The following is a 12,293-nucleotide window of genomic DNA, read 5'->3' as shown; positions in this document are numbered from 1 at the left end:
TCACACACATCCATGCCCGGGGCAGGATTCGAACCTGCGACCGTAGCGGTCTCGCGTTTCCAGACTGCAGCGCCTAGAACCGCACGGCCACTTCGGCCGGCTGCTGAGGTGTGTTGGTGCATGTTAAAGTACGGTGAAGTGAGTAAGTGTGCAGACGTTTTCAGACATGCTAATGATGACTGTGTGTTGAAAATGGCTCAAAGAAAACATACTGATGACGCTATGAGGGGTAGAACACTCGAGCGACTGGAGGCTGGTCAAACACAGCAGGTCGTAGCACGGCCCCTCCGTGTGCCACAAAGTGTGATCTCAAGATTATGGCAACGATTCCAGCAGACAGGAAAGGTGTCCAGACGCTACAGTACGGGACGTCCACAGTGCACAACACCAGAAGAAGACCGATCGATATCTTATCATCAGTGCCCGCAGACGGCCGCGGAGTACTGCAGGTAGCATTGCTCGGGACCTTACCGCAGCGCTGGAACAGTTGTCTCCAGACACACAGCCTACAGAATATTGAACAGACATGGTTTATTCGGCCGGAGACCTGCAAGGTGCAGTCCACTGACTCCTGGTCACAGGAGAGCCCGTAAAGCCTGGTGTCAAGAACACAGTACATGGTTATTGGAGCAGTGCTCCCAGGTTATGTTCACGGACAAGTCCTGGTATAGTCTGAACAGTGATTCTCACCGGGTTTTCATCTGGCGTGAACCAGGAACCAGATATCAACCCCTTAATGTCCTTGAAAGCGACCTGTATGGAGGTCGTGGTTTGATTGTATGGGGTGGTATTATGATTGGTGCACGTACACCCCTACATGTCTTTGACAGAGGAACTGTAACAGGTCAGGTGTATCTGGACGTCATTTTCCACCAGTATGTCCGCCTTTTCAGGGGTGCAGTGGGTCCCACCTTCCTCCTCATGGATGATAACGCACGGCCCCACCGAACTGCCATCGTGGAGGAGAACCTAGAAACAGAAGATAGGGGAATGGAGTGGACTGCCGGTACTCGAGACCCAAACCCCATCGAGCAATTCTGGGATGCTCTCGGTCGACGTGTCGCTGCACGTCTTCAAACCTCTACAACACTTTAGGAGCTCCGACAGACACTGGTTCAAGAATGGGAGGCAATACCCCAACAGCTGCTCGGCCACCTGATCCAGAGTATGCCAACCCGTTGCGCAGCCTGTGTACGTGTGCACGGTGATCATATCCCATATTGATGTCGGGGTACATCCGCAGGAAACAGTGGCATTTTGAAGCATATGTGTTTCGGGACGGTTTTCTCAACTTATCACCAATACCATGGACTTACAGATCTTTGTCGTGTGTGTTCCCTATGTGCCTATGCTGTTAGTGACAGTTTTGTGTAGTGCCACGTTGTGTTGCACCACATTTTGCAGTTATTATTAATTTATGAGCATGAGTATAGTTAAGGTATAGCGTCTAATGTCCCAACGCCCTTGCCGCAGTGCTAATACCGGTTCCTGCCAGAGCAACGAAATTAAGCGCTGTCGTACTTGGCAAGCACTTGGGTGGGTCACCTTGCAGGTCTGCCTAGTACTGTTGACAAGCGGGGTGCACTCAGCCCTTGTGACGCCAGGTGAGGAGCTACGTGACTGATAACTGGCGACACCGGTCACAAAAACTGACAACGGCCGGGAGAGTGGGGGGCTGACCGCACGCCCCTCCGTATCCGCATCTGGTGACGGCTATCGGTTGAGGATGACACGCTGGTCGGTCGGTACCGCTGGGTCTTCAAGGCCTGTTCGGTCGGTGTTAGTTTGTTTTAATAGGGACTAATATTAGTTTGTGCATTCATAGTATCCATATTCTCGATGTTAACTTGACTATCAATACAATACAATAATGTGCTTCTTCACTAAGCTTTAAGGATCGAGATCCGTTTTGTAATTTCGTTCGAATGGAAGAGAAGGTTTTTTTGAAGCTGCTCACCATAACTGAGAAAGATATTTACTGGCAAGACAGAAACATGAGCTAGTCCATAAACCCACAGACATGTATATATATATATATTCATTGGTATTCACAATTAAAACAAGAAACCGCTGTTTCCCCGTCCTGTGCTTAATTCACGATATAATCATACAAACTGTCAACAGACATTCGTACGATCGTGTTCTGCACGAAAGATGGCATTCCGGTCAACGGAAAACCACGCCAACAACGACGTCAGGGCACCTATCAAACGGGGTAGTGTTTGTCGGATAGTGCCACATCCACAGTCGCTGTGTACATGGTCATAGCCTGCGCAGTATGGCACAGAGAAGACGCCTACTAGACTCTCTGCGAAGGAGGGTCATAGGAAGAATGGAAGCAGGACAGTCGTAAACTTAACATGAGCTATTCTGTTGTTTCTCGGATGTGGCGACAGTTAATAAAGATCGAAATCGTTCCCCGAAGACCAGCGCAGGGCCGACCACGTGTGACATCAGGAAGAAAGGACCGTTATTTGGATTTAAGGGCACGACGTTACGACCTTAGTAATGCGTAGCAACTGGCATCGGATCTCGCGGCATCCACTGGGCGTGTTGTGTCGAGGCAAACGTATAGAGGAGGCTTCGACAGGGTGGACTTTATTGTCGGAGACTTGCTGTATGTGTGTCTCTTACGCGTCTTCACAGTAGGGAATGTATAGAGTGGAGTCGTCGAGATGCCACCTATACAGTTGATGAGTGGGGCATTAATCTTTTCACAGATGAGTCCCGATTTGGCCTGGAGATTGATTCTCAACATTCGCATCTGAAGGAAATGTGGTAAACGATTTTGAGACCCAAACATTGTGGGAAGAGACCGATATCCAGGAGGATCGCTAATATTGTAGGCAGGGGCTATGTTCACTACTCGAACACCTCTTCATGAAATTGTGCGGGTGAATCGGAAAAGTTTAACTGCTATCACGTAACGTGACAAGGTCTTGGGACTCTAAGAACGGTTCTTGCGTGGTGCTATGCGGCCAGACTTCGTATCGATGGAAGATGATTCTCGACCTCATAGAGCACGAGTAGTTGTTGCCAGAGATGGTCATACTCAACAGTGTACACATTAACCAACTGCCGGAAAGTGTGTGCAAATCTGTTAAGTTGGAAGAAACAAAGAACATTTTCGTCTATTGTTCTGCATGTTGCAGTTGTTTACGTTCTGAATTCTTTGCATTATTTCTGCTTTGCTTTCACCTGCTTATACTATTTTGTGTCAAAATAAAGGCAAACTTTGCAAAATTTCCTTTTGTTGCTTTAATTTTGTACATCAGTGTATATAGTTTCAAAATAGCAACAATTTACAGTGTGTAACTTGTGTTTACTTTCAGACAGACTGGCAATTCCGTACTAATTCCCCATCGGATCTCCAGGAGGGTACTGTCAACGGGGACGTGATCATTAGAAAAAGATTGAATGATCAACGTTCTACGAGTCGGGTCATGGATTGTCAGAAGTTTGAACACGGTAGGGAAGCCAGAAAATATGTAAAGGTACCAAGAGGGAACAATAAGACGGGAAGACGAAGAACGAAGTGCTCGGATTAAAAAGGGCGTGAGAGATAGATGCAGTCTCTCGCCCATAGTGTTCAATCAATACATTGAAGAAGCAATGACAAAAATAAAAGAACGTTTCGGGAGTGTGATTAAAATTCAAGGTGAAAGGATATCAGTGATAAGATACGCTGATGACATTGCTATCCTTAGTGAAATTTAAGAATTACAGAATCTGTTGAATGGAATGAACAGACTAATAAGTATAGAATAAGATTTGCGAGGTGATGAGAAGTAGCAGATATGAGAACAGCGAGAAACTTAACATGAGTAGTGGTGATAACGATGTAAATGAAGTTACGGAATTCTGCTGGCTCTAAGCACTATGGGACTTAACATCTGAGGTCATCAGTCCCCTAGACTTAAATCTGCTTAAACCTAAATAACCTAAGGACGTCACATACGTCCATGCCCGAGGCAGGATTCGAATCTGCGACAGTAGTAGCAGCGCAATTCCGGACTGAAGCGCCTAGAACCGCTCAGTCACAGCTGCCGGCGGAATTCTGCTGCCTCCGCTGCAAAATAACCCACAACGGGCGGAGCAAGGAGGATACAAAAAGCGGACAGCACAGGCAAAAATTGCATTCCCAGAAAAGAGAAGTCTACTGGTATCATACATAGTCCTTAATTTGAGGATGAAATTTCTGAGAATGCACGTTTGGAGTACAGCACTGTATGGCAGTGAAACATGGACTATGGGATAATCAGAGCAGAAGAGAATCGAAGAATTTGAGATGTGGTGCTGAAGAAGAATTTTGAGAATTAGGTGGAGTGATAAAGTAAGGAATGAGGTGGTTCTCTGGAGAATCGGCAAGGAAAGGAATCTATAGAAAACACTAACAAGAAGAAGGCACAGGATGATAGAACATCTGTTAAGACATCAAGGAATGACTTGCGTGGCTCTAAAGGGAACGGAAGCGCGTAAACGCTGTAGAGGAAGACAGAGATTGGAATGCATTCAGTGAATAACTGAGAACGTAAGATGCAAATGTTACTCAGATGAGATGAAAAGGTTGTCACAGGAGAGGTATTCGTTGCGGGCTAATCAGAAGACTGATGACCAAAGCTCCTTTACAAGCACTTAAATTTCTTGGCAGGAAATGTAGCAAAGCTGCTAAATAGATTACGTACGACGCTCTCCTACGAAATACTTTTCGGTAGTGCTAGATCTGAACAAAAATGAAATAAACAGAGTAATTTAGTCGTTCGTAACTGTTATTTGTGCCTTGTAATAAGTGATCTAACTGGTAAACTCTTCAAAAAGAACCTTATAGTTCAGGACTGTTGGCAACAAACACTTAGGCTCCGCAGCTACGTTATTAACACGGTAAGCATCCTGACAATGTGTTGCAGCTCACCTTGTTTAGTGGGAACTGGCGCTCTTCTGGATATCGGGCACAGAAGAATGAATTAAGCGTCACTGCGAGTGTCTTGAAACGGGTCGTAATTTACAGGCCGCATGCGTGTGGTCGATCAGTGCCTCGCGCAATGTAGAAGTGCTGAGCACAGCCACAAAGAGCTACCGTCAGCAACACTGCAGGAGACCCTGCTCAGCGCGTGTAACTAACAGGACGCAGATATCGATTGCCCGCAGGCAGGATGCAAGCTGCGTATTGCGTATTGTTGATTTAAGGAGTGTGCTACCTGTGAGCTGTGCAATAACGGTCTAATACCCAGAAAAACTACACACTTAGGCGTAAAGCTGTTGTGCATCACAACTTCCACAGAAAAATACTTCATAACAGATATTACACTCCGCCAAACAATGTACGCGATGACCATAGACTCGTCCTGAACACAACCTCTGCTGTGTAGTTTTGCAGTTTCTTCACCGTGTCTTTGTTTCATTACTCTAGAAAGATGTGGAGGAGAACACAAATTGCAAAGTAAAAGAGAGAGAGAGGGAGAGAGAGAGAGAGAGAGAGAGAGAGAGACGGAGAGAGAGACGAAACTGTGAGATGGGTCATGCCGTGTATCCATTCGGTCTAAGCACTGATCACGAAACGCAGAGGCACGAGATCGAGTCCCAATTCGGCACGCAGTTTCAAGTTGTCAGGAAACTTGATAAAACTAGGTACACAATGGTAACTTAATAGCTTTTATGAAAATTTACTAAATAAAAAAATTTAGAAAAGCCACGAGTATCAAATTAACTCCCTCTTTCCCTCTTCAAATAACAGAATTATTGTGAAACGTTCCTTGTTTCCTCAGTCCCGTAAAGCGGCTAGTTTATTACAAAATTCTTCTGATGACAATTTTTCTGTACAGTCACAGTTTTCACGTTCACGTGTACTCAGTTAATAGGAATAGCAATACTCATTTAATACCTTACTTGCCGTTCACATCATTCACATTAATACACAACAAACGGTTGAAATCAAGGATGTATACAATCTTGTGTAGATACCGTTTGCAGAATTCCTCGTGCCGAGGACAGCCATCAACTGATAGGACCTGTACCTTCCGACAGTTGAATGGATATATACACATCTCGTGCAAGACTATTCACCCATTGGCGTTGGAGGTACTCGTTCCTTGGCTATGGATTGCACGCTTGCACTGGAGTTGTCCTCAATTCACTGCAACACAATTTCCCGCAAACTAAATAGTTCGCACAATGTAAGGTCTACCAGTTTCCCGTGGGTCTGGTCGAAGGAATCTTGTTTTATGAAGAAGGCCATCAAAACACGTTAGACATGTGCATCACCTCTTCAATTGTGAGGCTTTTATTTTTAAAGTCGCCGCCGGTTTCTGGTGAAAAAATGTCCGTCATTATGAGCAAGTAATCGTGCTCTGCGACTCCGAGTGCCACGAGGATACGCAGAGCAGAGGCGGCGACCACGGGGTGCTGGTCGGACGTTATCGGAGAGGAAACGGGAAGTTCGTTGCTGTTTTAATAGACAATGCCGCAAATATGCTGGCTGCAGGCAACATTTTACTCCAGTGATGTCGGTATGTCGCCATAGTTCAGCTGTATCATTTTAAATTCCATCACGAACGCTGTGGCAATGTATCTTGGTAGCTTCTTAAAGAACGTGGAAACTATACTGGAAGTAATTGCATGTACCAAAGTGCAGTTCTACAAGACCGTCCTGCTAGCGGATGAGACACGCCATAAACTGGAAGAGGGTTACTGAAATGAAATGATCGTATGACATCTATTGGCCGGCATATCTACATCTACATCTACATACATACTCCGCACTCCACCATACGGTGCGTGGCGGAGGGTACCTCGTACCACAACTAGCATCTTTAGCATCTTCTCTCCCTGCTCCACTCCCAAACAGAATGAGAGAAAAATGACTGCCTGTATGCCTCTGTACGAGCCCTAATCTCTCTTATCTTTGTGGTCTTTCCGCGAAATGTAAGTTGGCGGCAGCAAAATTGTACTGCAGTCATCCTCAAATGCTGGTTCTCTAAATTTCCTCAGTAGCGATTCACGAAAAGAACGCCTCCTTTCCTCTAGAGACTCCCACCCGAGTTCCTGAACCATTTTCGTAACACTCGCGTGATGATCAAACCTACCAGTAACAAATCTAGCAGCCCGCCTCTGAATTGCTTCCATGTCCTCCCTCAATCCGACCTGTTAGGGATCCCAAACGCTCGAGCAGTACTCAAGAATAGGTCGTATTAGTGTTTTATAAGCGGTCTCCTTTACAGATGAACCACGTCTTCCCAAAATTCAGTAACAAATCTAGCAGCCCGCCTCTGAATTGCTTCCATGTCCTCCCTCAATCCGACCTGATAGGGATCCCAAACGCTCGAGCAGTACTCAAGAATAGGTCGTATTAGTGTTTTATAAGCGGTCTCCTTTACAGATGAACCACATCTTCCCAAAATTCTACCAATGAACCGAAGACGACTATCCACTTTCCCCACAACTGCCATTACATGCTTGTCCCACTTCATGTCGATCTGCAATGTTACACCCAAATATTTAATCGACGTGACTGTATCAAGCGCTACACCACTAATGGAGTATTCAAACATTACGGACCCCTTCGGGGTTCGGCCGCCGTATTGCAAGTCGTTTTAGTTGACGCCACTTCGGTGACATGCGTGTCAGTGATGATGAAGATGATGATGAAAGACACACAACACCCAGTCACATGCTGGGAATCGAACCCGGCCCACTTGTGTGGTAGGCGGTAACGCTACCGCTGCGCTACGGAGGCGGACAGAGGCTTACTGAAACTAAGTACGACGCTATAACGCCAACAGAAGCGCAAATAAAATTTTGTCTGAAGTACATCTTTTTACGGAGATTTTAGGTAACGTAGACTAGACGCAAGGGTGGACGAGAGTAGAATATTTTCTACAGAAGAGGAATCACATACAAAAGCCACCGTGAAAAGTAGTAAAGAATTTAAGTGGAAAACTATCCACGTAGTGGAAAACCTTCCGGACCGACGGAGTAAGGGAGGAACTCTCTCTACAAATGAGAAAAGTCAAGCAACGGCATATGTAGCAACACTACGTATTTCGCTTCAGCTTGATCTCGGAAATATTGCGGAATTTCGAGTTGGTGCTGCTTCCTCTTCGTACGCTTGCCTGTGGGCCATCGAGCTGGTGCGGAGGACCGTTCACGAAGAAACGTTAGCGCAGTTCGGCATCCAGGATTTTAAATGTACCACCAGCATTAGCGGCGGAAGAACGCAACAGGTCCTCTCATTGTCTGATTCTCACAAAATTTCGAAACAAGTTATCTGCAAAGAGGATCGAAAAACTGATGTCACTGCAGTTGGATCTCAGGTGTAATTTTGATGGAGCAGATATACAAGAGCCCCCAGAAAATTCTTCCATCGACTAAAGATTCAGTGTAATGACCTATGTACTGCAAATTCAATCAATAGCTTTGTGAGTTTATTTGTCATATCAAGTGATCTCCAAATTCAAGCTCTGGGGAAGTACTATTATGTTTTGTTCGATGCAGTAATATATTTTAATATAAGTAAATTTTGTTGCCTTGCAAAAAGGAAGTAAGCCTTTTAAATAACAATATTGGATTAAAAATAGCAGCTTTTCACAATAACTGTGAATTATGAGCTTGAAATACGGAACAATCTCCAGAAGTAATTATTTTTGATACATTTTTCACAGTCTATACTATTGTGCCATTGAAATCCGTTATTAAACTGTTTTAAATCAGCTCCTTATTTTAAACGATTGTTACTGAACTGTTTTAAACCAACGGTGTATCTCCATCACAGACTGACAGCTTAGTGAGTTACGCTTAGGACATCTGATATGCAAACACGAGAGTGGTGTCAGTTACAGAAGGCTTGCACTAAGCCGCGAGCCACACGGGCTTCTTCATTCATAGGAAAGCTTCCTATGTAACCATGTTTTCATCATTTTGCAGACCAGGAACCTCCTCAGTAGGAATAAACACAGATTCATCTAACATTGAACCTGTGGACCTGTTTGTCCATGTGATCAAGAAGGCAGTAGGTAGCGACGATCAGGATGATTCCTTGTTCGGAAGACGCTGGATACTGTTCCGTTCTATCACGTAGTGACCAAAATACGAGCTTACCATACATAGGAGAAGCGTAGTGATTGGACAGAGAACTTCCTACCATATAGAACGAAGGAAGCATGTCATTATTAACGAAGCGATATTCGTCATATCTAAAAATTTGTGCTATTCATGTGTGTTGCTGGGTTTCAATAAGTAATGCAACACGTTTTCATTCTGAAAGCAGGCTGGATTTATACTGGATTCCAATAGATGATATTATTCCCCACTTTTGGCTACAAAACCCTGGTTTTCAACATAATCTCCATTCGACTGCCTTACGCCTGTATGCCCTCATGGTACCACTCTACAGGGTCGACGTCAGAGCCAACGTCCTGCTGCATCAATAACCTCCCCATTATCCCTCGAAATACATCCTTAATGAGGCAAACTGATGTCGAAAGGTGTGAGATCCGGTCTGTGGGATGGATCAGAAGGAACAATCCAGGGAAATATTGTAACTTCCTTTCGCGTACGCAAACCTGTGTGAGACCTTGGGCTGTCTTGAAGAGGAAGAAGTTCGTTTCCATTCTTGTGGTGAACACTCTGGAGTCGTTTCTTCAATCGCCTGAGGGCAGCGCTATAAACTTCCGAGTTGATCGTTGCACCACTAGAGAGGACATCAGTTACCCCTTCAGAGTCCTAGAAGGCTGTCGTCATGACTTCACCAGCTGAGGATGACGCTTTTTTCTTCGGAAGAGAGGTGGCGTGTCCCCAGTCCATGGACTGATATGCTATTTCTGGTTCGAAGGGATCTACCCATGATTCATCGCCTGTGACGATGTTCGACAGTAACGCGCAAACAGTTCCGCACAGATGGTCCTCTGTCACTCTCCATGGTCTTAGGCGGGCGCACACACCTCTGAATACCCCAAATGGTGGACTAGTCTCTCAGCACTACTAATAGAGACGTCTACTTGCGTAGCGAGATGTCTGAGTGTGATCCGTCGATAACGTCGAATGAGAGTGTCCGCACGTTGCAACATTGCAGGAGTTACAGTTCTGTTCGGCTGGCCGACACGCGCGAGATCGGAAAGGTTTACGCGACCTTGTTCCGATGATGACAGACGCCTCACCAACGACTCACCGTGCTTTTGTTCGCTGCCAGGTCTCCGCAGACACTCTGAAAGCTCATATGTGGTTCTCTGCTTGGAACGCAGCCATTTTGAAGGCTGTGCGTAGTGTAGTCACCTACCGGAACTTCATGAAACCACAGAGGCTGAAGCGGGAATATTCCGCGATGTCCCACAGCAAATTCCGCATTCGATATTGGCTGAGAAAGAAAAATGTGTTGCATTAATTGACTGCCCCTCTAACTGCTTACATATGTTGCACCGGTGTAAAGACACCTTTGATGTTTTCCAATATGCTACATGAGTACGAGTGTTCAGGTGCTGCGCTACGCTACGGCTGACCTATGTGACAGAACACGTGTTCTGCAGGTGCGTCGCTGGTGTACGTGACGCCCGCCGAGGTGACGGCGGCGCTGCCGCTGGACCTGGCAGCGGAGTCGCGGCTGCCGCTGACGCTGCTGCGGCTGCGGGCTCTGCCTGTCGGCGCCTCCGCGACCGCGCGCTTCAGGGCCAACAGCTCGCTGCCCTCCTGGCTGCAGCTCGACTCCAACTCTGGCCGCCTCTACCTGGTAGCCGCTCCCCAGTTCGCAACACCAGGTTTGTAATAACGACTGTGGTTTTCGAAATATACCTCTCTTCTAGTTAGTCCCCTGGAGATGTGTACCTCTTTTGTTTTTTCTTTTCATTTTTTTAAAATTACTGTCTGATTCAGCCTTGGGCCGTACAAACTGTTTTACTACCGATTACTTCCTCTTAAGAAGTCATGATCACATGTTCTGTTCAAAAAGAGAGAAAAAGAGGGAAAGTAAAATACCAACCTCGATATCTCGTAGTAGCAGTTGCATGCAAGACCTCAATTATTTGTAGGATATATTACGATCCTTGTCTTCAATTAGATTTTTACCTGTTCCATCAAGCACAATGGAAGTTATTATTTGATATCTTAACAAAGGTCCTGTCATCCTGCCCATTTTTCCTGCCAGTGTTCCCCAGCTTTTCCTCTCTGTGCTGTGTTCAATTTACATTAGGCTTTGGATTCATCTTACATTGTGCTTTGGTTATGTTATTCTATTCAGATTACTTACTTACTTGAGTGGTCAGCGCAACAGACTGTCAATCCTAAGGGCCCGGATTCGATTCCCGGCTGGGTCGGAGCTTTTCTCTGCTCAGGGACTGGGTGTTGTGTTGTCCTAATCATCATCATTTCATCCCCATCGACGCGCAAGTCGCCGAACTGGCGTCAAATCGAAAGACTTGCACTGGGCGAACGGTCTACCCGACGGGAGGCCCTAGTCACATAACTTTCTTACTTCAGTTAATCGCAAACACAACAAAATGAATTAATTCAAAAAGCAAAGACAGAAAAAGAAACACGGAAGTAATCAGAAAAGGACCACAGAAACAAATGCTCAGGCTCTGTAGTGTTAGGTGCGTAAATAGGCCATCCAGAGGAAGCGAACTTTGAGTTGAAAAATTTGTTACATTAAACAAATAGAAAATTAATTAAGAATGCAAACCGACGAAATCAAAACGTTAAAACTCCGCCTCCAACAAAAGATTCTTGTTGTCGAAGCAACCAGCTACAAGCATTCACTGAATGCTAACACAGACCGCCTGACATCAGCTTTACACAAGACCTTGCAACAGCGTGGACAGAAATTTCTGAAAGAAACACATAAAATAAAACAATTGCCACACATGAACTGATTCAACAAGCCACTGAGACAATATGGATCACCCTTATAAAGAAAACTCACCAGAGCTCGGGACCATATGTGCATTTTGACCGACAAATGGATTAATGATTAACATCATTACGTGTGATAAAACACGTGACTGCCCAAACGCGCCGGGAGTAGCACGACCTTAAAAAATTAACAAATGAAGCCTTAAACTAAACTGGCGAGGATAGTAAAGGCTCAATCTAAAATTTTAAATAGCTGTACTAACTGTAGTCGTTCTGTTTCCAAACAATTACGAGTGGACACAGTTCTGAATTAAATGAGCCAGAAGATGCTTTAAAATAGTAGCAGACTAATCAAGCTATACGCGGTTTTGCACTGCTACTTTACGATTTCAAAAAGAAGAATAAAATTTTGCAAAACTAGTACCATTGCACAACAAGGTGCCGCAACGTCACACGGA

The 12,293-nt window shown here is 45.3% G+C and overlaps 1 protein-coding gene across 1 annotated transcript in view; it reads left to right on the top strand.

Moving 5' to 3' along the window:
• The window catches only part of LOC124594195, a 294,437-nt gene that overhangs the window by 159,713 nt on the left and 122,431 nt on the right, over nt 1-12,293 (top strand). The window contains exon 2 of the mRNA XM_047132553.1: nt 10,518-10,745. Coding sequence (XP_046988509.1) covers nt 10,518-10,745 — 228 coding nt within the window. The remainder of the gene's footprint in view (nt 1-10,517; nt 10,746-12,293) is intronic.

Source organism: Schistocerca americana, chromosome 2 (assembly GCF_021461395.2).
Source record: "Schistocerca americana isolate TAMUIC-IGC-003095 chromosome 2, iqSchAmer2.1, whole genome shotgun sequence".
In the NCBI taxonomy this organism is placed as follows: Eukaryota; Metazoa; Arthropoda; class Insecta; order Orthoptera; family Acrididae; genus Schistocerca; species Schistocerca americana.
The sequence above is the reverse complement of the archived record's forward strand: the minus strand, read 5'-3'. Positions and strand labels throughout refer to the sequence as shown.